This window comes from Spermophilus citellus (genome assembly GCF_964194105.1).
Source record: "Spermophilus citellus genome assembly, chromosome: 14".
Classification (NCBI taxonomy): Eukaryota; Metazoa; Chordata; class Mammalia; order Rodentia; family Sciuridae; genus Spermophilus; species Spermophilus citellus.
Genome location: NC_138194.1, coordinates 105,262,110 through 105,288,497, shown reverse-complemented (window position 1 = coordinate 105,288,497; position 26,388 = coordinate 105,262,110). Strand labels below are relative to the sequence as shown.

Sequence of the window (26,388 nt, the reverse complement as noted above, 5' to 3'; positions counted from 1 at the left end):
GCCGGCGCCGGCCCGCCCCCCGGGCTATAGGCCTCGCTGCGCGCCTGCGCGGGGTGGCCCGGTCCCCGATGCTCACCAATCAGAGTCGGAGGGGCGGGGCTGGCTGCGGCTCACGAGGCGCGCTCGCTGCCGGAAGCGGCGGTCCTTCGAAAGCCCGGAGCCGCTCGGCATGGCTGGGGAGAGGGGTTCCAGGCGCGAGCAGCTGAGAGTGCAGCCCGGAAAGCGTCGTCCGGAGCCCGAGCCAGAGCGCGAACTGGAGCCGGAGCCCGAAAAGGTGACTGCCGAGTGGCCGGGCGCATGTCGCGAGGGCCCGGGATGCACGTGGCAGACGGCGCGGCTGGGGAGGCCGAAATCGCTGGGGAGGCCGGGCCGCCTGTCACCCCCGGCGCGGCACCATTTGTCCTGCGGATCGCCTGGAGGCTCGCGGAACTTGTTCCGCCGGGGCCTCTGTGTGAGTCTCAGTGGATCTCAGCCTGAGCCAAGGGGCGCGGGAGCCCGGGGCAGCTCTGGATCGAGGAGCCGTGTCAGGCTGGAGACTGGCAGGGGAGCAGCCTCCGAACCCTTGAACTGAGTCCCATCTTTGGGAGGGCTTGAGCTTGCACCTTCAGTATCACTCGCCTTTTGTACATTACCTAGTTGTGGTACTGTCCACTGTGTGAGATATATCGCGAAGTTAAAAGTGGACGTGAGAATATGGAAGTCAGCAGTGAATCCAGTGCCCCAGTGTAACGGTTAGGGTTGTGGAGTGCATCAAGTTTGGTAGAAAGCGAGCATAGCCGAGCCTCTCTGCCCACTTTGCTTTGCTGGATCCTTTAAACTGTCCCTTTTTTCTGAGAAATGTTCTGAAGCTGCTCCCCATGATCAGCTGAGCTAGCAGTCTGGATTCCAGGTCCTGAAGAGGCAGTGAGCCCTAACCCTTTGCCCGTTTTCATTTGCTGTTGTAATCGTGTAGCAACTGAATGTTGATGATACCTCATGATTGTGTGTGTGTGAGGTCTCTTCTATGAAAAAACTCAGCTGTGTGCTGTAGCACAGTTGGTAATGTGATAAGATGAGGCTTGTAATCTATTAGAAAAATAGTGGAATCAAGAATTCTGCCCTCATATGCTTCCTGAGAGTCTTCAAATTCTTGTTCTACTTTTTCAGAAGCCAGTGCACAGTGTGTTGTGTGTCATGTTAGTTGGGCATGAAATGGTCTCCAGTCAGCAGGGCTTTGCTGTGAATAGCCATGGTTCTGCTCCAATAGCAAACAGGTTTAGCTTGCTTATAATTAAGTTTGCCTCATTTCCATTATTCTTCAACTAACTTTCCAATTTATCCATTAACTGTTGGTCCTAGTGTTGTAGGGACAGACGAGGCCAGGCACCGAAGACTGCAGGAAACAGTTTTATCTGGCTGCAGCCAGGTTCAGAGGGCACAGCTTTTGCTGTATGTAATCAATTAATCCCCTGAACCTCCAGTTCAGGGAGTTTCAGAGTTTTATACCCAGCATGTAAGGGGAGGGGCTCAGAAGTCCACAGTCTGCAGAAGTTCACATAAAAGCAGCTTTTTCTTTCACTGTTTTGGGCAAGTTAACTCTTCAAGGACAACACCTGAGAAGAGGAGAGCTTCTTCTCCCCTTCTTTCCTCCCCCTGCCAGCTATTACTGTGGAACCCAGTTGGTAACTTATCTTAAAAATGTAGACATCTCTGTGAAGCCCAGCTCAAGGCCAGAGGCCTTGTTTGCACATTTCTACAAACTACTATACAGGATACATGTTTGTGAAAAACTATTAAGGGGGTGTCCAGCACCTGGAGTGCTGGTATCTTCCCGGCCAGTGGCCAGGTAAAACAGGGCAACATGAAAATAGGAAGTTTATCTACATTGGACTCTTTTGCAGAGACTCCTTTGCTGGAGAAAAGAGGGTGCCACTTCACTAGTATTTTTGGATGAGGTGACTTCTCCTCAGGGATTCTGATCCTCTTTGGCCCCCAGCTCCTTCCCTAGGTAATGCCCTCCCAGCTGTGGAGCCTTAAGTGCCAGGTTGGGTACAGTGTGTCTGTCAGTAGAGGGAAGTTGGTTTGGGTAATGCAGTGGAAACTGAGCTCTAAAATGGGGGTGTTGTCCTTCAAAAATTCCTCCCTTGTGAGATACTAAGATTAAAATATAGGTGGCTGTGCTGTGTGTAGAGACAGAAGATGGGGCCCAGGTTGGATGGGTGGCTTTGGTGGAGGTGGAGGCTGTTGTGCAGAGTGCTAGGTCAGTTGCCCCCATGGGGTCTGCATAGTCTCTGCCTTGGTGAGCCTGTGGGGTCAGCAGTCACTAATTTTGTGCTTCCTTGTAGCCGTCCCTTCTGTGCAACCCTGCTCCCAACCACAGTGATGGCAGCGATTCCGGCCTTTCTGACAGCGAGGAGAGTGTATTCTCAGGTCTGGAAGATTCTGGCACTGACAGTAGTGAGGACATGGAGGAGGAAGATAGAAGCAGCTGTTGCCAAGGCGAGGGCAGCAAGGAGGAGCAGGCACAGGTGGGTGAGCAAGGAACCCCTCGTGGGCTCCCCAGTGTGGGCGACGGTGGCCAAGAAGAGGAAGCACTCGCTAGGCCATTGACCCCTGAGGGTGTATCATGCTCCCTTCTGCAGGGTTCCCCGGGGAATCCAAGCCTTGTCTCTCCTTCACTGCATCTGGGCCACATTTGGGCTCCAGGGCATTGGGGCCCAGGGTACTCCAGCGCTCAAGGGCACCCGGGTGTGTGTACCATTCCTGAGAACTCTGAAAACCATATGCCTGGGTCTTCTCCCCTCAGATGATTTTTGGGCCATTCTCTATGGGACCCTGCCTCTCAGCCTTGCTATAGGCTAGGCCTTCTCTTAGAGCCCCAGACGGGGATTCTGTTGCATGGGGCATTGGCAGGACATGGTTGCAAGGGAAAATTCTGAGTGGCATGGGCAAGGTGGCTGAAGTCCAACCCAGCCACCCTACATGGCCTAGGAGCTACAGAGACCCATGGGTTGCACTGGTGTTGGGTAATGTTGCACCTACTCTTGTCTTTAACTAAAATGCCAGAGTTATTTAAAGTTTCCTGGAAACTAAGGTGATCATTTATACTTGAATGGCTGTGGTATTCTGAAGTCATGACTTTGGCTAATAAAGTTGGCTGCCCTAAAGAAAGCCAGAAAGCCATGGTTTGTTTGTGTTGTGTTGTGTTAGGTTGGTTTATTTACTAGGAAAAAAAGTTTTAAAGCCAGATATAAACCTTATTTAAGCTATAATTATAACTTTGATATGCACAGAGAGGATGTGTTCACTATGCTGAACTTGATTTATAAGGTTATGGGCCACTCTTTCAGTTTTTTAAATTTTTGATATGAGAGATTGAGCCCAGGGGCACTTTACCACTGTGCTTTCAGGGTCTTGCTGAGTTGCTGAGGCTGGCCTTGAACTTGTGTTTCTCCTGCCTCAGTTTCCTTAGTTACTGGGGCTATATCCGCAGTCCCCACCCAGCCATTTTTTAAGTTTTTTTTTTTCTTTTTCTTCCCCTTTTTGGTACCAGAGTTTGGACCCAGGGACATTTTACCACTGAGCTACATCCCCAACCCTTTTTATTTTTTATTTTGAGGTAGGGTCTCACTGCTTAGGGCCTCACTAAATTGCTGAGGCTGTCTTTGAACTTGAGATTTTCCTGTCTTGGATCACAGTTGTATCTTTTCTTTCTTTCTTTTTTTTTTTTTTTTTTTGGGTACTTGTAGATGAACAGAATGCCTTTATTTTATTTGTTTACTTTTATGTGGCACTGAGGATTGAACCTAGTGCCTCACATGTGCAAGGCAAGCGCTTTGCCACTAAGCTTGCCACAGCCACAGCCCACAGGCGTACCATTTTTAGTTGTAAAAATAGACCTTTCTTGAAAAAGATTTGGATATCAGATCAGTACTATCCAGTGAAGTTTGAAGGCCCCTTCAGTGCCCTTGTTCTGTATTGATAATTGGTTAATAGTTCACATATATCTTCCTGGGTTTTTTTTTCCCATTTTAAAATTAAGAACATTTATGTTTAAATATTTAAAGTCTACCTTTTGTTAAAGTCCTTGCAATGACCTGTACAAGTATCTTGAAGGTACAGGAGGGTGTCTGGTGGAGTCTTACTGGAAGATTCTGCTTTTATGAGGCCTTGGTGCGTCCCTGGGCATCTCTGATTCTTGGAGCTTTGGATCTGACCTGGAAGCAGTACTCACCCCACGGGGCTCACTGCTTAGATTCCTCTGCCTGGAGGTAACTGGGCATCTGCTCCATCCTCACCTGTCTCCAAGGATGGCTCTGTTCTTCTGCCTCCAGAGGGCTATCTCAGCTGCGGGCTGCTTTGCTGGACTTGAGTTGCCATGCTCAGACCAGGTGGGGATCGAAGGAAGGGTCAGTCCTCAGATCTGCCCTACCTGGCTATGCCTAGCCATGGGACCTGCCCAGCTGAGTGCTCTTATTTCCAGTGTGTTTTTTCTGTCTTCTTATATACTTCTATCTTCTATATGTTTTCTTATATGGGGACTATAATCAGGCTCTATTAGAATATTTTCAGTGGTGAAATGTGATCCTTGTTCCTAGATTTGAATTTTTTCAGGCCATGGGAGTGAATTGAAGAGGTGGGGGGATGCTTCCATGCCTCAGTGGAAATCCCTCCCATTTCCCCCTTTTTCTTCCACTCCACAAAAGCTATGTATGCCTTCACCTGGCCAACCTGTTCCCCCTCCCTGTCCCCTGTCCTTCTGGATGTTGTGAGTCCCTTTCTCTTGCCAGCTGTGTAGGTGGAGACCCTGCTAGTACTGCCTCTTGAGTGTTCTCAGCTTCCCATGAGCTTGGCTTTCTCTCTGTCTCTCTCTCTCTCTGTTTAATATTTATTTTTTAGTTGTAGTTGGACACAATACTTTTATTTATTTGCTTTTTTAATGTGGTGCTGAGGAGTGAACCTAGGGCCTCGCACATGCTAGGCAAGCGCTCTGCCACTGAGCCACAACCCCAGCCCTGAGCTTGGCCTCTCTAGGTACCCCCATGTTTCCCTTGGCATCCTGCCACGCTCTGCATTGGTGTCTTGTCCCAGCCATCTGCCACCCCTAAAGATGCTACACCTGCCATATTGGGGGTGTTCCACTGAGTCAGGGCCCTTTGAGGGGGTCTGCTAGCCTGCCTTCACCTACCACAGGAGCAGCTTGTCACTTATCACACCACCTGCCTCAGAGGTTCTCTACTGCCCAAGTCCTCATGCCAAACCCTCTGTGAAGCAGTTTCTAGAATTCTTGTTTTTCCACCCTGGTAACTGTGGGGAACTGTGCCAATAGCACTTCGTAGCCCCTGCCCTGCCTCTGCTAGGTGGTCTGGTTCTTTAATGGGAACTCAGGCTCACGGGTGCCTGGTGTGGTCTTGTGAGTCCTCCTTGTCTTAAGTGAGGCTCTGCAGGATGAGGAGAGCACTCTGTGAGGCAGAAAACAGGCCTGCTTCCCTCTCCTCTTCTAGGTTTTCTCCTGAAAAATAGTTTGGCGCCTTGATCCCAGAAGCACCTCCCATCTCCTTACCTTGGCTGGATTGGTCCAGCAGCACACATACTCACATGGACCTGTGTATGATGTCAGGAAAGCCACACTCAGCCCTGTTGTCACTTTGGCCTGAGATGCTGGACCAAGAGCCCTTGCTGTCTGTTACCTGTCACTGGACCAGGTTACCCCAGACTTCAGTGTTCTTTCAGTAACAAGGCATTGCTGCCCCCCTGTTACTGGGAATCTCCTGCCATGGTGGCCTGGGAGGTGCAGCAGGGTTGGGGTCACCATGCCAAACCCCTCACCTACCTGATGCCAGGAGGGCTCAGATGAGGAGGATCGCAGTGTTTCAGGGCTGAGAGGTGGGTGGGAATGAGGGGTGGACGTGGGCCTGCAAAGGTGGGCAGGTGTAGTGTCTCCCTCCCTGTCCCTGGAGGAGCTGGGTTTTCAGGGTCCAGCATGTTCAAGGAAGCCTGCAACACTGTGGGTGCAGCCTGCCTACAGGCAGTGGGCTTTGTTGTTTGGCTTTGTGTGTAGTTGTGGTGTGGGTAACCTGTTCACTGCTGAGTGGACAGGCAGATTTGTTGTTCGCCTCATTTAATGATGTCATCTTATTAAATGTCAGCTTGCTCCCATGGTCCCCCGTGCAGTGATTGGACCCTTTGCCTTCTCCCTGAGTGCCCACTGTATCCAGCTGTAGGGAGCTGCTCTGAATGACCACGCCTTCCAGTTCTCAAGCACAGGGCTTTGACCAATCACTACAATCATGGTGACTTGGGCGTTGTCCCACCTTGGATAGCAAAGCAGGTCTTCAGGTGTAGGCCTCACCCGTGGGGATTGGGCTACACTCACCTGTTCCTTTGTAATCCTATCCTTTGCCTCATTTGAATATCTACTTCCCTATAAAAGAGTTCAGCACAAGCTCCCCTCCCTCCCTCCCTCCCTCTCTCTCTCCCTCCCCCTCTCTCTCTCTCTCTCTCTCTCTCTCTCTCTTTCTTTCTTTCTCTTTCCACGTATCCTTAATATCAGAGCAGCTATCACAGGACCCAAAGAAAAAGGTCTTTTTCTATCTCTCTGTGATTATTTCATGCAGTCCAGTTCACTGGAGTGACCTTGAGTGCTTAGTTGTGGAATGCAACATCCAGCCTCGTCCATCTAGGTCCCCTCAGAACTGATAACCCTGTCCCCTGTTCCTGTCCCTGATGATGTGGTGCCTGTGTCCCAGTTCCCAGGGCACCCTCAGCCCCTCATTCAAGCCTGTCCTAGGAAGCCCTGCTTCATGCTCCCCGTGCTGCCAGGCCTGGTTACTATAAACACAGCTTGGTGCTCTCCACTGCCACCCTGCCAGCACATTTGTCCCCACCCTCTGCCAGCAGCTCAGGGAGAGGCTTTGCAGTCCTTTCTGGACTCCTGGTTAAGAGGACTTAACCTGTCATGATACCTTTGCTGTCTTTCCTTTCTTTCCTTTTATTTTCGTGCTGGGTATTTGATCCCAAGGTCTTGTGCATGCTGGGCAAGAGCTCTGCCTCTGAGCTACCCCTGACCTGTGCCTCCTCCTCATTCCTGATGTGATTGGTCACCTTATAGCCATTTCTTCCCCTTTGTGCCCATCTGACCCATTTTTTTCTTATTGTGCTTGGCTTTGGTTGTTCCGTAGCTTTGTCTTTTTAGTGTTGTTTTTTTGCTGTCTTTTGTCTTCTTATTTCTTTGTGCAAGAGTCCTAGTTCCACCCACTTACCTTGTTTGCTGTATTCCAGAATGTGAGTAAGGGCCTGCTCCTGGTCCTGGTATGTAAGAAGCATCTCTCCATTCATTTGAGCAGAGTTTTGTCTGTATCTGGACTTGATGCCACTTTGGGCAGGAGGGGTGATTGGGATCTCAGCATCACTCTGGGGGTGGTAGCTTCCAGGAGGTGATGCAGAGGCCATGTGAATCTTGGACTGGCTGAGGTGTCCCTGTGGGCTCTAGTGTCCAGGTGTTGATGCCCTCTGATGAAAGATGGTATGAGGGCCCTAGCTCCCCAGGGTTGGGACCAGGCCACCCAGGGTTTTCCCCAGCTAGTTGATGGAGTGCATCTCATATAGGAAGGGCCTGGGTATATGCCAGAGCTGTGCATGGGGCCCAGTGTCCAGACTGGAAGGAATGTCCTGCCTCTGTCCGTGCTCTTGTCCTAGCTTCTCCCACCATTGAGTTTCTCAGGCTGTTTCCTCACCCTCCCAGTGCTCGGCATCAGGGCCTCTCTGGGTTCTGGAGCTCACCAGGAGCAGTACATTCCACCTTAGGAAGGTGGTTTCTCAGACTGTGTCTATGTGATGGTGGGGTCCTGGGTGAGGATAGAGGGGCCTCTTCACTAGTGTCTGGGCTGGCCCTGAATGCTGGTACCCACTGGACATCTCTGTTTGTCCCTCTCTCTCACAGGAATCACTCTTCACAGAGTGGCTCAAGGGTCTGAGGTGAGTGGTCCAGGACACTGGGCAGGGCTACAGAGCTTTTATGTCCTGTGCCCAGATCACACACTGTCAGTCTGGGCTTGCCTCCCTTTGATGGGTAAAGCAGCCACAGGCCCCTCCAGATTTGGACAAGGGGACTCTTGATGAGAAGAAAATAAAGGTTTGTAGTCTTGTTTTTATTTTTTTTAATTTTTATTTTTTTTTATTGGTTGTAGTCTTGTTTTTAATAGCCACAGTAGCTGGGCGCAATGGCACACACCTGTAATACCAGCAACTTAGAGGCTGACGCAGGAGGACTTCAAGTTCAAGGCCAGCCTCAGCAACTTAGTGAGAACCTGTATTGAAATAAAAAATAAGAAGGGCTGGGGATGTGGTTCAGTGACAGGGTGCTTGCATACATGTGTAAGACCCTAGGTTTAGTTCCCAGCACCACAAAAATATGAATAAAATGTCCAAAGCCATATTCCCACAGTGTGCAAGTACTCTCCTCCCCCAGACCCACCAGACCCTCATGACACAGGTATGTGAACTCTGGGCCAGTCCCAGGATCTCATCCAAGTGAGGCTGGTGTGAGTGGGGGTCACTCTCTGTTCAGGTCTGGGGGACAGGAGTGCAGGGCAGGCACTTTCCCTGGTGTTTGTGAGGCATGCATGGCCTGCTGCTTTTCAGGGCAGCAAGCCTGCCGATTTCGGGCCCTTCAAAGACTCTTTCCTTCTCCCTGAAAAACAAAGACATTTTCCATCCCATGTGTGTCTGTTCTTTTGGTCTCCTCTGAAGAATTCTCTTCTTTTAATGAGACTGGGTATTACCCTCTCCCCTTGTCTGACCTTGAACTTGGGATCCTCTCTTCTCAGCCTCCAAGGTAGCTGGGTTTTCAGGCATGTGCCATCATGCTTTGTTCTGACTTAATTTCTTTAAAACCATACTGGTTTCCGAGTATGTTTTTAAAGAAATTACTGGACCTCCTCGCTCACCTGGCTGGTAGTGGCATATCAGTTTCTTCATCTTTCCCACGGATTGGGCCATGTGTACAGAACTCTGTGATGTTGACCCTTTCCATCTGTGTCCAACCACTGAGGCTGATGTGGGCAGTGCCCCGGGAATCCTGTGTTGTCCAGCACAGGGGCCTGTAGGTATTGCGTTCTTTTCGTCTACCTTGTGCATAGGGTCTTTTTTTTTTTTTTTTTGGTACTGGGGATTGAACCCAGGGTCTCACTGAGTTGCTAAGCACCTCACCATTGCTGAGGCTGGCTTTGAACTCACGATCCTCCTGTCTCAACCTCTGGAGTCACTGGAATTGCAGGCATGTGCCACTGCACCTGGCAGCATAGGGTCTTTGTGTTACCAGCAACAGTCTAGATTTGACCTTTGCCCCAGGATGTTAGGGACGTGCTGTGCCTCACGTTGACCTGGGTGTGCAGCAGCAGTGCTGCCTTGTGCCTCTGGAGATGTGGATGCCACAGGGAAGGAGTGCTGAGAACAAGGTCTGGCTTGGCTGTCCCAGGCCTGCTTCCCAGAATACGGAGGGACCTCCCCGCTCACCTGGCTGGTAGTGGCACTGATGCTGGACAGAAGAGCTGCTGCCCCGACAAAAGGAAGCTTGTTCACTTGAGGTCGTCCCAGGCTGTCATGGCTTACTCCAGTCCCTCTTTTTGGTCCTCGTGATGCATTCTTAGCCCTAAGGCTGGGCAGCCACCCGGAATCCAGGATGGGAATCACCTCTCGTGGGCCTCCTAGGCACCCACACTGCTGCTCCTTTGTCCAGGTGCGCCTCGCTAGCTCCTTCTGGATGTCTTCCTGGCCTGCTGCCTGATCCTAGTGCAGCCTGCCCTGTGGTCAGCCTTCCGTGCCCCTCCTTGCCATTCCATGCTCCCTCCTGGGCTCCAGCTGCTTTGCCTCCAGTTGCTGATGCCCGGTGGTCCCTAGGTGGGTGTGGCTCCCTGTCCACTGATCCTTCAGTCCTGCTCTGCCTCTGTTCCTATTGTGCATACCATGCTGCCCCCAAGGTCTTTGCGTTTTTCCACCCCATCCTCTGTCCCTCCGGCCGCTGGGCCTCTTATGGGGCTGCAGGTAGCAGTTAGAGTTTGAAGCTGTACACTGCTTCACCCACTAGGAGGTGCCTGTGTGGGATTCCTGACTTCAGATCTCTGTCCCCTCATCTGGAGAGCTTACCACAGAATTCCATGTTCCTTTGGCTGAGGTCCCTGGAGTCAATCTTGCCTGTGATCTCCTTCAGGGCAGCTCAAGACAGGGATGACCCTGTCCTCAGGTGGGTGTTTGCGTGGGTCTGGGCAGACCTTGCCACCTGGTGTTTTCACCTGAGAGTGAGGGATGCAGACATCCAGGCTGCTTAGGGTCCCCTGTTCCAGAGAAGACAGACTGCTGTAAGCAGGTCACACTTACATTCCATTTGTGTTTTGGATATTTTAGCAGTCTTTTTCTTAAAATTTAAGTTAGAAAAAGGTGTTCAATGCCCAACTGCAAAGCATCTGTCTCCAAAATTCAAATGGATGAGGCTTTCCTAAATCTGCTATTCAGGGTGACCCCTGTTCAGGTGGCCCCAGTGCCGATCCTTTGGGAGCTGGGCCCAAGGCTGTCATGCACATCGATGCTGCCATCTGGTGGAAACCAGGTGCCCTGCAGCCATTGAGTTGAGCAGGAATGCTGTTCCTTGGAACCCTGTGTGCCCTGGAAGTTCTTCCACTGAGGCACCCCTCTCTTTGCTGAGGGCTTGCAGGTGCCAGGTTCCCCTGGTGTGCCTACAATGCTGTACTTGTGGTCTAGCTTTTCCCAGCTTGGCAATAGTGACACACAGTGACAGATGATAAGCTTATGGTCTCCTACAGGACTCTGGAGGCTTGGGGGCATTGCCAATGGGACTCATGGGGTGTGGTGCTTGGCAGGGTACCTTGGGCCCAGAAGGCCCCTGGAAAGAGATTTGAGACACCTGGGTCCTGGCCTGAGGCCAGAGCTGTAGATGCATGCATGCTGACTGAGGTTGGTGTCTGACTGCCCCCATCCAGGGGTCTGCTGGCCCTGGAGGTGGCCTACCAGATGCTGCCTCTGAGTGTGTGGGCCCTGCTGCACGCCAGTCTGTTGGGGGGGTGTGTTCTGGGCCGAGGCAGGAGCTTAGGACTCACCCACCCTGTGTCCCATGCCAGTCAGTGCTGACCCACTTTCAGCAGGCAGCAGGGAAGTTGGAGGTGGGGAGATGTGGAAACTGAATCCTGCCTTGTTCCTGGCCTGGAAAAAAACTTAGTCTCCCATCTTTCTTTATATTGAGGGAAAAAACAGGCAAGGGAAGAGCCAGGCCTTTGGCTCCTGCCCTGGCAGGAGGGAGAGGGGCTCCGGGTGGGGGGCGCCCGCGCACAGGGGTTCCTGCTCTGAGCACTTTACTGCCCCCAGGGGTGAGAGGTGGGCCTGTTTTCCCCATTAGTCCTGGATCCTCCAGTAAACCCGATCTGACTGAAGCTGTCGCCTCCTCGGTTGTGGTGAATCTGTTTTCCAGGTTAGGGTGTGAATCCTCTGTGGCGCCCACTCTCTGACCCAGTGGGATGGGGTCAGCCTGAGGTCGTGGACATGGTGGGTGGGGAGGGTGCCTTGGGGCGGCACACAGCTGGCCCTTACTGGAGCTCCAGGCATTCTGAGGATTTGGGGAACCTCTCTGGGCCCTTGGCACAATTGAACATGGCTCTTAGCAGCTCCTGGCAGTGGCCAGACTGCCTAGGGGCAAGGGTCTCACCCTGAGGAGTGGGCTGCCTATGGCCCATGTGACAGGTCAAAGGCATGTAACACCTTGTGCCCCCTCTGACCGTTGCCCCCAGTGGTGGCTTTGCCCCTCCAGCAACCTCCTCTGCTGGATCTGGGCCCAGTGGGGGCCAACATGGGGCAGATGTGACAGGGGCCCTGCAGCAGGTTTTGGAGGGAGGGGGCAGATGGGAGTGAAGCCTTGCTGCCAACTGCTCTGGGAGATGTGCTCCTTTCCTAGTCAGGCACCTGGTATCATCTCCTCTGTGGGCTACAAGAGGGTGTAGACTGGACCAGCCTTGAAAGAGGACCAGGGAAGACCCCTGTTGCCAGCCATGGCAGCTCAGGTCCCGAGAGAGCCACTGAGAACTGGGTGGCCTCCATTCTGCACTGAGGTCGAGGGCCAGGTGGAGCTGCTCAGACACTGGGGCAAAGGGCTTCCTGTGGCTGATGTCCCAGGCCTCGGCCTTGGGTGCAGGTCTTCCCAGGGACTAGGGCTGCCTGATGTTAGAGGATATCTTGTGCCTCCTGAAGTAACACTCTTCCCCTTTCTCTGCAGTCTTACGCCCCTTGCCTGATGACAGAGATGGCCGGAGTGTCATGCAGGGATGAGTATGTGGAAGACAGCTCTGACGAAGAGGTGGGGCTCGGACTTGCTTTCCTACCATGGCGGTGGAGGGGGGAGTGGGATGGCTTGCACCATGATCAGAGTGGGCGCTAGGTTTCAGGCCAGGGTGACCCTGGGGTCTGTCGAGGCATTCCCACAGGTGGGTGGTGCTGCCTGGGGCACAGGAATCCAGGGCCTGATGAGGCTGCTGGGCTGTGTGGGCGTCCTGGCTTGGGCCCTACCCCCATCTGGAAGAGTGATTTTGGGGTCCAAGACAGATGATTACAAATGTGTCATGGCAGGGGATGGGAGAGGAGGTTGGATGTGGCTCAGCAGCCCAAGCCTTGTCCTGTAGACAGGCCCTGTGACTCCTGGGCACATGTGCCTCAGGGAGCTGGTGCTGCCCTCACCCCGTCCCGGGTGCTTCCTGAGGGCTGTGCTGCTTCTCCACTTGGGTGTGGAGGGGCCAGGACATGGCTTGAGCACAGACCCCAACTCCCGTGGGTTGGGTCACAGGAGTGGCAGGGCTGAGGGCAGCACCTGGCTCTGGCCCTCCCTTCTCTGGTGGCTGTTGTGACCGGGCCACCGCCTTTGACCTCTGATGGAGTTCCAGGGGCTCTCAGGAGAGGCAGGGAAGTCTGCTTGTTTCTCCCACAGAATTTCCAGGGTAGAGGTCAGTGTGGTGCCAGTTGGGGTCAGTGGGAGCTCGAGAGACGACGGGCTGTGTCCAGGAGACCAGGGCCAGGAGAGTCTGGCAGCTCTGAGGAGCGCTGAGCCCAGAGGTGGTGAGGCTGGCAGCCAGTGCCCTCCCTGGTGTGTCCTGGCCACAGGCAGGGCGGTAGCCCTGTGGGGAGTTCCGGAAAGTGAGCCTAGATCCTCCTCTATGCCTGGGGGTTTTGGTGTGAGGCCTACAGGGACAGGCCCTCCTCCTCAGGAGCTCTTCCTGCCTGTCTGTTAGGAGCTGTCCCCAGGGTCTGGGGGGGACACGCGCCCCTCCATGGCTGGGCTTCCTCCCCCATCCTGTGCTCTCTTGGCAGTGTCTGCAGGAGCCTTGGCCGCCGGCCCAATCCCGTCTCTGCTGCGCGTTCAGAGAACAGAGACAAAACAAAATAAATTGGTTTCCTGGCCGGAGCAGCGGGTGTACTTGGAGAAGGGGCCGCGCGGCGCAACTCCCTGCCTGCCTCCCCTCCCCCAGGGGGCTCTGGCTGTCGGCAGCCACATCCTGTCGGCTACTTTTTTATATTTGGTATTTTGAGAAATCAATGATGATTGTAAATGGAGTGCAGAGGCCAGGGGAGGGCCTTCCAGAACTGGGCAGGACCTCAACCGGGCCTCCCTACCCCTGCCTGCCCCTGCCTACCCACAGGGGGCGTGCCTCACCTGGCCTGTCCAGGACCTGTCCAGTACCACTGCAGAAGGGTTGGGTGGCCCCTACTGTGCCTTGAGGAAGCTCTGGACTGCGGGGGCTGCTTCCTCCGGTGATGACTATCGCATGTGTCAGTGTGAGTGACAGCGCCGGAGCAGAGACGCCTGCCCACCTGAGCTTCTGCCAGCACAGCCGGCCAGTGGCTCGAGGGGGCGGCAGAGCTCAGCTTTCAGGAGCTATGCCGGGCCCAGACAGATGCACCGCCTCTGTGCATGAGGAGCCAGCCTCATCCCATGGTGCACCTGGCCTCCTCATTCAGCAGAGCAGGGTGCTGCAGGTGGGCTGTGGATGGCCGTGCCTGGCTCAGGGCCAGGCCAGGTGAGGAGAGCCTGACCCGCTCCAAGCTGCGCACTGCAGCTCCGCACAAGAGGCCTGTGCTCTGCGTGGCCATGCTCTAGTTGGCTAGGACCCACGAGGGCTGCAGCCTGCTGCTGAGGTTAGCCCCTGCTTGGACTCCCAGTGGGTGGCCCCTTCTCTTGACAGTGTCCTCAGAGTGGGCTGGTAATAGCAGGATCCCAGGGCATCCCCAGTCCCCAGCCAGCCACAGGCACCTGGCAGCACTGACCAGGTAAGCGAGTCCTGTCACCAGAACGCTAGAGGGCTCTGGACGGGAGCAGAGGGTCCCCCAGGAGCAGAGGCCTCAGCCGGCATGGAGAGGGCTGGCAGCCACACTGTGTGAGGGAGGCCTGCATGGCTGTTGCTGGGGCTGGACGTGCCACCTGCCTGTCCCTCCCCACTTCTTCCCTGCCCACTCCCTGGGTCTCGCTTCTGGGCCCTCTGACTCCTGGCATCTGCCAGGGCCCCCTTCAGGAACATCCCTCCCCTTGGGATACTTACTGGCGGTCAAACCCAGAGGTGCTCTACCACCAGCTCCATCCTCCAGTTCTTTTTTATTTTATTTTGAGACAGGGTCTTAGTAAGTTGTGGAGATGGGCCTCCAACTTGCAGCCCTCCTGTCTCAGCCTCAGAGTTGCTGGACCACCGGCCCCACTGACTTTGCTAAGTGTGGAGCAGATTCCTGGTCCTGTTCACTGGGCCTCCGCTTCCCTCCCCCCAGATTCACAGCCAGGCTGCCTGGAGTGTGGGCTGAGTGCAGGCAGGAGGGGGGGAGCCCCTGGATGAGTTGCTTCTCCTGGCGGGGGTCCTGGCGTGGGGGAGCCCCTGAGGAGCCTCTGCACTGCGCCACCCCACCCCCGCACAGCCACCTCACCCCTCCCCACAGCACCCGGGTTCTGTAGACGTGATCTCATCCAGCGTCGGGACCCCTGGGAAGGGGGCTGGGGTAGAGTTCGGGCAGATGGCCTGGTTTCGTCCTTTCTTTCTCTGCATGTCAACCACTGGGAGAAACTGAGGCTGGGCCTCCTGGTGGAGGAGCCTCCAGCCCTTCTCTTTTCCTGTCCAGCAGGCCTGTGGCCCTGTTTGTCTAGGAAGCCTGGCTAGGAGGAGGGGTTGGAAGCCCTGGCTGGGAGGAGCCATGCCCCTCACTAGTTTACCCATCCATTCCCCACAGGCACTGGCCTGGGACCATCCACTAGAACCCTCTGGTGGACCTGGGGCTGGGGGCTGGGCCGCAGCCCTGCCTGGCTCCCCAGCACCCCTGGCTCTGCCTGGGCTGTAGCTTCGGGATCCCGCAGGGACGCGCCTGCATCCAGAACCCGCGATCCTCTCTGCTCTCTCGCCAAACACCGTTAATGGCTTCTCCCAGCTACCGAAACGGCAGCTGCCTCCAGTGCTGGCGGCCTCCTGCTCCTTCGGGGCCGCCCCCGCCCGCCTGCGTCCTGGCCACCGCCCGACGTACTCTGGCGCTTGCTTGCTTTCTTGCTTTCCTTGCTGCTGGCAAGGGGAGCCTGTCGGCTCAGGTTTCCAGTGAGTGAGCTAGTGAGTGGCCCTCCCTGCTCTGTTTGTGGAGGGCACCCGAGCCTGCAGACTGCCCTGGTGGCCGTTCACCCAGGGCCAGTCTGTATGCCTGCCTCTGAATGGGGTTGCTTGGTGGGCATCAGACCACCCCACTGGGCCTGGTCCCTTCATGTACCTGGGCCAGCCTTGCCAGCCCACTGATGCCAACCCAGGGGCACCACCAGCAGCCCAGGGCATGGGTGTGCGTATGTGGCTTTGACTGTCCTGGGCCAGGGAGACAAGACTGCCAGCTCCCACTCTTGCCCTCAGCCTGGTGGTTCCCAAGAGCCACCCTTTCTGTCCTAGTACCCCTGCTGGCTGAGGATTGCCATTTCAGGGGTGGTCAGTGAGGAGGGGTAGATGGTGGAAGCCAGCTTCCCCTGGTACTGAGCACTCTCTACAGGGTTCCTGCAGTGACCGTCAGGCAGAGTTGACCTTTAGAACTGCATCCTGGCTTGTGCTGGGCTTGGTGGGGTGAAAGCCCTGGCCTACCACACTGGACTCAGGCAGGGCCAGTTTCTTGACAGCAGTCCCCACAGAGTGGTGGCGTTGGTGCGGGCTCTTGAGGAGGACATCTGGAGAGCAGGCCTGTGGAGCGGAGCCGGGTGTTGGAGGGTGAGGGTGAGGGTGAGGGTGCTGGGGCATAGGGCAAGGGACCATCCAGGAAGCGGGCCGCTGGAGCTCTGTGTATGGGGGTGCTCAGGGTTAGGGTTTTCCAGAGGAGATTCAGAGGCCTAGAGCCAGGGAGTGGGCTGAGCAGGTGGGGAGCTAGAAGCAGCACTGTGTCTCTGAATATGCCCCTCAGTTCACTAAGATATATAAGGACGGCCTGAGCCCATGTCCCCCACCCCAGCATTCCTGCAGAAACACCTGGGATGCATCTGCTGTCCAGAGTAGGGGTGTGTGGCACAGGAGCACCCACGGGACCTGTCTAGCTCTGGGAGAGGGCCAGGCTGTCTGGGCCTGGGGCACCCTCTAGGTGAGGGGTGCTTCTCCCTACCTTACAAACTCATGTGTGGCTCACTGTCCCCACTCCCTAGTGGGAATCTGGGCAGTGGGGCCACATGTGCCTGATGACTGAGGGATGGGCCAGCAGATGGTGGGAGGAAGAGTGAGGCCAGGGTGTCTGGGCACAGACTGTGGGGCAGTCTGTCAGGAGGTGGGAAGGTAGCTCCTCCTGCTGGCCCCAGCCCCTTCTGGGTTCCCTTGACGGGTTTGGACTTGGGTCAGGAAGAGGTTGTCTTCCCTCTGGTCTGTCGCGAAGGCCTCTGGTGTGGGCTCTATGGCCCAGCGTCCCTGCTGGAACCTTCCTGGGGTCAGTGCTGCAGGTGAGAGAGCTCATGGCAGCCCGCAGGCCCTGAGCACTTTGACAGAGATAAGACACCTCGGGAGGGGGAGGCAGCAGCAGAGGCACAGGAAGGCCGTAAGCTCCGTAAGCTAAGCTCCGAGGCAGGCGTTTTGTGCAGGGGGAGCTGAGTGAGCACTGAACACTACCCGCATTGTAATCGGAGAGGGGCTAGGGGAAGAGAGAGACTGAGCAAGGCTGCTGACCCCGAGCTCCCGGGGGACAGGTGGGAGAGGCGGAACGAGGAGAGAGTGAAGGATTCCAGAGGTGGGCCGGCTTCCTCTCTCGCAGACAGACACGGGAGGGAGGTGGGCAGCGGGCCAGCCCCGTACCTGCAGTTCCAATCTGCGGTCCTGACAGCTGCAGCCACTTTGGGGAGGGGGAGGGGATAGGGCTCATCGAGAGCGGAAAAGTCCCAGCCGACACATCAGCTAGTTGCTGCCGTGTCCGGTGCAGTCTGGGGTGGGGGGACCCCTGCCCAGCCCTATTCCACAGGCCTGTCTTTGGAGCTATGTTGCCCCCAAGGAAAGCCCTGGGCTTGTGTCTGTCTGTGCCTAGGCCAGCCTGGGCCGGGGTCTTGTAGTGTGGTGCCTGACCCAGAGGGGTCACATGTGTTTCCTGGCAGCCTGCAGGTGCTGAGCAGGGCGGGGTGGCTGGTCTGGGGCGCAGGCAGCCTGGTGATGAATCATGTGGTGCTGCCAGCGGCTCGTTCCCCAGGCTGGGGACGGGGAGCTGACAGCCAACGCCGGACCAAGCGTTTCCAGCTCAGCTTTGCTTGCAGGGGCCTCCCGTCCTTGCCAGCTGCCTCTGTGGGGCACATGCAGAAGGAGCCCTGCGTCCTCATCCTACAGCCCCCCAGCTTGGTGGAGGGCAAGGCCAGACTCTGGAAGGGAGCCAGGGTCTGAGGTGGGCAGGGAGCACCTGCCATCCTTTAGCTGCCGGCTGTGCTGTGGGACTCGGGACTCGTGTGGGGCCACAGGCTGGGGAGGCCCCCGCCACCCCCAGTCTGGCTTGAATCTGGAGTGGTGGAGGGTGATGGAGTGTTCCTCCCAACCCCTCCCTTCCTCCTGCTGGCTGTTGGGCCAGCCCCTCGGCTGCGGCTACCGGTGCAGCTTGGGGAGCAGCCGGGCCGGCTGCCCAGACCTGAGGTTGGCCAAGCTGCAGCCGCTGCCGGAGTCAGGCCCCACAATAGAGGCCTTGGCCGGGCGCGTGCCGCACCCTGACTATCTGGGCCCCTGGAGATCCTTCCAACCCAAGGCCTGTTGCTGTCCCTGTCCCCTTCCACCTGGCCCTGCTTAACTCCCCAGCCATAGCCCTCCACTCAGCCTTGCTCAGACCCCATGCCTGCACTCCCTGTCCTTGTGCTATGCCAGGTCTTCCTGCCTCGGCTGGCCCTCCTCCTGTACTTGGCTCAGGCTGTGGGGTGCCCACTGGTGCCAGCCATCAAGCCCCCATGGCTCCAGCCCCTGGCTGCCTACACAGTCTCAAGTCTCGCCTGCTGTGTAGGCTGGCAGTCTCTGCTCTCCAGGGCTGTGCCCCCTTGTGCCCCTGGTTTGGTCTCTGGGGACTTTCCCTCAGCGCTCTCTGCAGTGCATATCCTCTGGTTTATCCCCGACACTGCCCAGGCCACTCCAACCAGAGGTGGCTGTCTGCACCCCGCCTGGCCCAGATCTGTGTGTGAGGGGAGGCAAGCTGCAGTGCTCCCGGGGCCTGCAGCGGGGACTGGCACCTCTTGCCAGGTCATGCCCTGCACTCTGCCCAGCATCATACAGTGACCTTGTGTGGGAGGGCAGTCGCGCAGGGTGCTGCATGGAGCACACATGGGAGAGAAAGAACCTCCCTCAGCCCCCAGCTGCACCCCTGGTCCCCCGGGCCTGGCTTCCCTGGGCAGGCAGGGGTTTCTGCAGCAAATGTGCCCTCTCCTCCCCCCTCTGGCCAGCTGTGGGCTCCTGCAGGATTAAGGGGAGGAAATTTGGGGTTGGGTTTCTCTCTGAATGAAACCTGCCGCTGAGACTTTTTATCCTGTTATATTTCTATCACATTGGACACAGCCCACCCCCCATCCGTAATGGCTCTGGCTTTGAGAATTTCCTACAAAATTACACCACTGCTTCCTGCTCCCTGCTCCCTGTTCCCTGGAGCCCATCATACAGAGGAGGGGCAGCTCTGGCCCTGCCCTGTGATGGTGCCCAGGGCTTCAGCACCTGGGCTCCCCAGGGCAGGGGCACAACAGTGCCTGTGCTGAAGGCCAGGAGGGCAGGGGTCTGAGGAGCGTCCTGGGACACCAGCCTCTTGCACCTGGCACCCTTACCTACCACCCGGCCAGAAGTCAGGCTGCTGGCTGCCCGGATCAGTGGGGAAGGTGGTCTGCATGGGACTGCCTGGCCTTTCTTCTCTACTCTGCCCACAGAGCTCTGCCACTAAACTAAATTGTCCCCTGTAGGACTGTAACAGTTGGCCTGCTGGGCAGGAGCCCAGTGGGGTCTTTCAGGAAGTTGGGTGGGAGAGTGGTAGATATCCAGGAGTCCTCCTTCAGTGTGCTGCTCCGGGCAGGGTACCTTATGGCCCAATGACAGCTTACAGAGGCAGGAGAGCAGGGTGGCCCTGGCAGGCTCTGGGCCCACAGCTGTGGGCCCAGGTAGGCACCAGTGTGGCACTTATATGGCTGTCACCTGGCTGCTATCAGGCCAACCCTATGTCCACTCTGAGGAGTACTGTTTGGCCAAGCCGCCTATCTATAAGCCAGCCTTAAGGCCCCACACTGTGCATGTACTGCTGTCTCTGCAGGGCAGTGGGCTTGCTCCCTCCTGGGTCCCTCTCCTCTGGCCTGTCCTCAGCCCCACCCCACAGTCTCCCAATAGGAGACTCTTATTGGGTGCCTCTGCGAGACTGCCTCAGTCTAGTCCTAGAAGCCAGGGCTTCTCAGGGAACTGGGGTGCCTCAGGCAGGGAAAGATGGGGAGCTCCAGGGGTGGGAGTGCAAGCTCAGCTGAGGGCGCATGGTGAGTTCAGAACCTTTCAAGAGGATAGTCTGCCTCCATATTTGGAAGGTAGTGTTCCATTTTTTAATTATACAAAATTTCCACACTTTATATTATCACATCAGAGATGCAGGATTCCGACACTTAGCCCAGGTAGGGAGCCAGCATGGAAAGTTCCAGTGGCCGGGCGAGTGCTGAGCTACTCAAAGTCAGGCCGCTGCCTGTCTGTCCATCTGTCCGTTGGCCCTGCTCACAACCAGGGGCGGGTCTGGCCTGGTGGGTGCTCTCTGGGCCCATGCCCAGGTCAGGTCCAAGCTGGGGCTCTGGGCCTCTCCGCTGACATCCACCTTCGCCAGGCATCCGCCCTGGCTGCTCGGGCCCTCCTCCTAACTCCGAATTGCCGTTTTTCTGTCTCGGTCCTTGCTCTGCAGAGGGAAGGAGGGGTGTCAGGGCCAGGGCAGAGGCCCTGTGTCACCCAGTGCCAGCCCTGGCCTCTCTGGCTTCTTGCTGGGTGCTGTCTCAGATGGCCAGTGCTAAGGCACCCCCTTCCTGGCTCCCCCCCCCGTGCATTTTGGGGAGGGGCGTATGCTGCTGCACAGCCGAAACTGTAAAATTAAATTTCCCAGATGTTCAGGCCCCAGGAGCTCGCGCGTGCTGTCTGGAGAGGAAATGGGGATTGGGAAAAGTCGTTGTATTTTCTCCCTGCTCACCCTGCTTTTCCGGTGCCACCAAGCTGGGCTGGAGCTGTAAATCAAGGCTGGCCAGCGTCTCCCAGAGCCTGGCCCTCACCCCCAGACCCATGTCCCTTGTGGCCTCTGCCTTCTGCCTCCTACGGGTCAGGGGGAGGGGCAGCAGGTGCTCACTGAGCCCTGGGGGTGGGTGGTGGGCTGCAGGGGCTAAGGAGTGGTGATAGCTGGACCCCAGGGGTTCCCTTCAGAAAAGTGCCTTATTGCTACCCTTTTGCCGGAGGGCAGGGCTCATATGTACTTCCTTTCTCAGCTTGCTGAGAAAGCCTCAGCATCTCCCAGGCTGGTGTTCACCCAGCTTTCCCCCTGGGCTCCCTGCCCTAGAGTGACCCCTTCTAGCCATCCCTACCTCCTGGCCCGACATCTGCAGATCCTGATGACCTATTCCAGCCAGAGCCAGTCTCCTAGGAAGAGGCCCCAAGAGAAAACAGCCCTTCCTTCCCCAAGGCAGCTTCCATGTGTTGGTCCCTCCCTGGGGCCCAGCTTGGGTGGCTGATGTCCTGTCTGTGCCCTGCTGGGGAGTGCTGCCCAGCCTGGCTCTCTGTAAGGCAGGTGGGTGGAGGGGTGAGGTGGGCCCCCTGGCGCTGGGGCCCTGCTCACCAACTTTCTCTGGTTGCTGAGGCAGAAGGTGCAGATCTGTTTGGGCTGCGCATTCTCGACATCTCGGGCTGGCGGCGGCGGGGGTGGGGGGCTGCCGGTGCGCGCCGCATGGAAGAAGGTGGGTCCGGAGTGGCACGGCTGCCCATCTCCGCAGGCCTCGCCCACCAGCAGCACGTTGCCCAGGTGCGAGATATAGCTGGAGGCCAGGCGCAGCGTCTCGATCTTGGAGAGCTTGCGGTCGGCGGGTTCGGTGGGGATGAGCGTGCGCAGCGCCGTGAAGGCCGTGTTCACGCTGTTGGTGCGGTCCCTCTCGCGCGCGTTCGCCGTATGCCGCTGCCGGGGCTCGCGACCCGGCCGCCCCCCGGACCCCGGCCCACCACCCCCGGCCCGCCGGCCCACGGCCCGCCGCCGGGCGCCCTGGAGGCCGCAGCGCGCCGCATGTACGCGGCAGGGCTTCTCGTCCGAGCCCGAGCTCTCGCTGCCGCGGTCCTCATCCTCAGACAGCGGGCTCACCTCGGGGTACAGGTAGCGGCCCGGCGGTGCCGAGCGTAGCATGGTGAAGGACACGGGCCGGGGGCCGGCGTCAGCTCCGCCGTGCGCCGCTCATGCCGGCTCCTGTGGCGGCCACGGGCCTCGCGGGCCGCCAGCCGGGCGAGGCGCGGGTCTCGGCTGCGCCCCGCGGTGGCGGCTGCCGGGCGCCGCGCGCACACGTGCGTCCTGGCTGGAGCGGGGCCGCGAGTTGCGCCTTTATAGCGCCGGCCGGCCCCTCCCCCGCGCCACCGCCTCCTCCCAGGCCCAGCCCCAGCCCGTCCAGGCCGGGCCATCAAGTGAGGCTGGGCTGCCTGGGGGCTCCGCAACCGTTCCTGGCCCCCGCCCTGTGCCTTGGAGCATCTTTCTGGCTCTGGGATGCAGGCGAAGTGGAAGCCCCAGGTGCTACTGGACCCCTCAGGAACTCGGTGCCTGCCCTTCCCTCTTGGTGCTCAAGGGGAACCCATGAGCGAGCAGGCTTTCCCTCTGCCTGCCCAGGTTTACCCAGATGCCCTGGCCCCCTTGTTCCTCCTGCTTGCACATGGCCTTCTGCGCCCAGCTGTGTGCCAGCCACAGGAGCGTAGAAGGGCCAGAAGTTAGCCCCAGCAGTTGCTGCCCAAAGACTTGTGTGTGGGGTGGCACAGTCTGTGCCCTGCACCTGTCTGCTCTAGGTCTGTGCCTTCTGCCAGCATCCTCTCTTTATCCTAGACCACTGCTGCCCCCCTTTCCCCTGCCTGGTGCTTCTGGAGCCTCCTCAACACCAGAGCATACCCAGATGAGACCAGCTCCTTCTAGGGCCCCTCCAACTGGGGATGGCCATCCTGTCCCCCAGGCCCACGGTGGACGACAACAGGCTGATTGTGTAGATGTGGGGGGTGCTGGAGACCTCTTACCCCATGGGACCACAGGGCCCAAGGAGAGGGCCTGGTCAGGCCTGCTGAGAGGGGCTGAGGGCCCAAGAGGTCCTGTCCTGCTGCAGAAGGGCCTTGAGCACCCAGCTGTACTCAAGTCTTGTCTGGGCCCCTCCCCCCATGGCTACTGTTGCAGGAAGCGGCTGCCTGGGCAGCAGTCCTCGGTCTGGAGGAGTGAGGGTGGTAGCTGGCAGGGGCCGAAACCAGGAATGTGAGTCCAGGAATGTGGCTGCTCTGCCCACCGAAGGAGGGAGGGGGCAGGGCCAGCAGGGGCAGGGAGGTCCCCAGCTACCTGTAGAGCAGAGCGCAGTGACTTCTGTCACCTTGTGGAGTGGGTGGGGAGGGGTCTCCCCCTGATCCCTGTCTCTAGCTACCCATTTTGGCCTAAGGCCCCTGCCAGGGGAGGGAGCCCATGGGCGATGAGGTCATCCCTGTCTGTGGCTGCCCAGAGCCCTGGCCAAGGAATCTGACGAGGGGGAGGCCAGGGCTGGCACCACTTCAGTGGAAAATGTGAAGGTGCGGCTGTGGGCCTCAGAGGCCTGGGGGGGCGGCAGCGCCGGCTGCTGTGCCACGTCAGACCCTAGGGCCAGGGAAAGGGCACATGTGGGGTCTGCCAGACTCAGGTGCTTGAGGCCGGTCCCTTTGCTCTTGCGCGCGCTCTCTCTCTCTCTCTCTCTCTCTCTCTCTCTCAACCCAGGGTGGCTTGCAGGGAGGGAGGGAGAGCATGGTGGGACAGGTGCTGACATGGTGGCCCTGGCTACAGGACATCCGGAACACAGTGGGCAATGTGCCTCTTGAGTGGTACGAGGACTTCCCGCATGTGGGCTATGACCTGGATGGCAGGCGCATCTACAAGCCCCTGCGGACCCGGGATGAGCTGGACCAGTTTCTGGATAAGATGGACGATCCTGACTTCTGGTCAGTGGGCCTCTGGGTGGGGCCTGGGGAGTGTCTGGAAGCAAGGGCTTTGGCTCTAACTGGCCATCCCCCAGGCGCACGGTGAAGGACAGGATGACAGGGCATGACCTGCGGCTGACGGATGAGCAGGTGGCCTTGGTGCAGCGGCTACAGCGAGGCCAGTTTGGGGATGTGAGCTTCAACCCTTATGAGGTAGGTTGGGACAGCTGGCCCTGGGGACCTGGAGCTGGGCTGGGCCCCTGCCTGGACACCACACCTGTCTCCCTAGCCGGCAGTGGACTTCTTCAGCGGGGACACCATGATCCACCCAGTGACCAACCGACCTGCTGACAAACGCAGCTTCATCCCGTCCCTGGTGGAGAAAGAGAAGGTGGGAGCTGCCTGCCCCCAGGCAGGGTGAGGCCTGTCCCCCAGGCAGGGTGAGGCCCTGTGCTCTGTCCTGACCTGAGGCTCCCCATGTAGGTGTCTCGCATGGTGCATGCCATCAAGATGGGCTGGATCCAGCCTCGCCGGCCCCGAGACCCTACCCCCAGATTCTACGACTTGTGGGCACAAGAGGACCCCAACGCTGTGCTGGGACGCCACAAGATGCATGTGCCTGCCCCCAAGCTGGCCCTGCCTGGTCATGCCGAGTCCTACAACCCCCCTCCTGAGTACCTGCCCACTGAGGAGGAGGTGTGTCTGGGGGGGTGGGGTCTGGGCTTGGGGTGCTCTCCTCCCTGTTCACCCCACCTGCTGGTCGGTCTCCACAGCGCTTGGCCTGGGCACAGCAGGAGCCTGGAGAGAGGAAGCTCAATTTCCTGCCACGGAAGTTCCCCAGCCTGCGGGCCGTCCCTGCATATGGCCGATTTATCCAGGAACGCTTTGAGCGCTGTCTTGATCTGTACCTGTGCCCACGTCAGCGGAAGATGAGGGTATGTGGGGTGGCATGCCCAGGGGCACTGGGGCGGGGCCGGGGCCACGGTGACCAACTGCTCTCCTGCCCCCAGGTGAATGTGGACCCTGAAGACCTCATCCCCAGACTGCCACGGCCAAGGGACCTGCAGCCTTTCCCCACGTGCCAGGCCCTGGTGAGTAGGGCCCGGGGGGGGGGGGGGGTGGCCAGCACTCTGGCATCTGTCTCCTCACTGTCGCTTCTCCTCTGCAGGTCTACCAGGGCCACAGTGACCTTGTCCGCTGCCTCAGTGTCTCCCCAGGGGGCCAGTGGCTGGTTTCAGGTAGGCGGGGGGGGGGGGGGGTCAGCCCTGTGCTTGGAGGCTGGTTGGGTGGAGCAGGCACTGAGCATCTTCCCTGCTCTATCCAGGCTCAGATGATGGCTCGCTGCGGCTCTGGGAGGTAGCCACTGCCCGCTGCATGAGGACCGTGCCTGTGGGGGGTGTGGTGAGGAGTGTTGCCTGGAACCCCAACCCCAGCATCTGCCTGGTGGCTGCGGCCATGTAAGTGTGGGTCCTGGAGGGCTCTTCATGTAGGGGGAGGGTACGGGGGGAACACTGTGCTGAGGGGCTGCCTCTGACCCTGTAGGGATGATGCAGTACTGCTGCTGAACCCAGCCTTGGGGGACCGGCTGCTGGCAGGCAGCACCGACCAGCTGCTGAGCTCCTTCACCCCACCAGAGGAGCCTGCCTTGCAGCCTGCACGCTGGGTGGAAGCCCTGGAGGAGGAGCACCCAAGGGGCCTGCGGCTGCGCATCTGTCACAATAAGGTGTGTGGGGGGAGGGCGGGGGATGGGCTTGCCCCAGCCAACAAGCCAGCCTCATGTTCTTTCACAGCCAGTGACGCAGGTGACCTGGCACGGGCGTGGGGACTACCTGGCCGTGGTGCTGGCCACCCCAGGCCATACCCAGGTGCTGATTCACCAGCTGAGCCGACGTCGCAGCCAGAGCCCATTCCGCCGTAGCCACGGGCAGGTGCAGCGCGTGGCCTTCCACCCCACGCGGCCTTTCCTGTTTGTGGCTTCTCAGCGCAGTGTCCGCGTCTACCACCTGTTGCGCCAGGAGCTCACCAAAAAGCTGATGCCCAACTGCAAGTGGGTGTCCAGCCTGGCTGTGCACCCTGCAGGTGAGGAACACGTCCCTGCGGTGGGGCTGGGGAGTGCACCATGGGTGCACTGGGCACATCCTGTTGCTGCTCTGGTCCCTAGGTGACAACATCATCTGTGGCAGCTATGACAGTAAGCTGGTGTGGTTCGACCTGGACCTCTCCACCAAGCCGTACAAAGTGCTGAGGTGAGGGGCGCGGCAGGCAGTGGGGCGGCAGGGCCCCTCCAGCCTGCACCTGCTAGCAGTCCCGTCTTCCCCCAGGCACCACAGGAAAGCTCTGCGGGCTGTGGCCTTCCATCCCCGATACCCTCTCTTTGCGTCTGGCTCAGACGACGGCAGCATCATCGTCTGCCATGGCATGGTGTACAAGTGAGTGTTGACCCTTGTCTGGCTCCCCGTAGGCTCTTGTGTCCAGCTGTGTCCTGAGTCCTTCTCTTCCACAGTGATCTGCTGCAGAACCCACTCCTCGTGCCAGTCAAGGTGCTGAAGGGGCATGTGCTGACGCGGGACCTGGGTGTGCTGGATGTGGCCTTCCACCCCACACAGCCGTGGGTCTTCTCCTCAGGGGCAGACGGCACGGTCCGCCTCTTCACCTAGGCTGCTGCCCTACTGCGGGGTGGGGGCCGGTGCCCAGCATCTTCTCAATAGAGGCTTCCCCCCCCATGCGCGCTGCTTCCTCCTCCTTCCCACCA

General features: G+C 58.2%; 2 protein-coding genes across 2 annotated transcripts; one reads left to right on the top strand and one right to left on the bottom strand.

Moving 5' to 3' along the window:
- Nucleotides 1–87: 87 nt before the first annotated feature.
- BOP1 (BOP1 ribosomal biogenesis factor) lies at nucleotides 88–26,358 on the top strand. The gene is made up of 16 exons (XM_081266775.1): nucleotides 88–274; nucleotides 2,325–2,507; nucleotides 12,260–12,340; nucleotides 23,503–23,657; nucleotides 23,732–23,849; nucleotides 23,926–24,027; nucleotides 24,120–24,332; nucleotides 24,410–24,571; nucleotides 24,647–24,727; nucleotides 24,805–24,874; nucleotides 24,961–25,093; nucleotides 25,179–25,359; nucleotides 25,427–25,715; nucleotides 25,798–25,882; nucleotides 25,958–26,065; nucleotides 26,140–26,358. The coding sequence occupies exons 1-16, from the start codon at nucleotides 170–172 to the stop codon at nucleotides 26,291–26,293; spliced, it is 2,220 nt and encodes a 739-aa protein (XP_081122901.1). The 5' UTR covers nucleotides 88–169; the 3' UTR covers nucleotides 26,294–26,358.
- On the bottom strand, nucleotides 19,457–21,887 carry SCX (scleraxis bHLH transcription factor). Its single transcript, XM_081266783.1, has 2 exons — nucleotides 21,301–21,887; nucleotides 19,457–20,379 (listed from the first exon to the last, which is right to left on the bottom strand). Exons 1-2 carry the CDS (start codon nucleotides 21,853–21,855, stop codon nucleotides 20,341–20,343), a joined length of 594 nt encoding a protein of 197 aa, XP_081122909.1. The 5' UTR covers nucleotides 21,856–21,887; the 3' UTR covers nucleotides 19,457–20,340.
- Nucleotides 26,359–26,388: the final 30 nt, after the last annotated feature.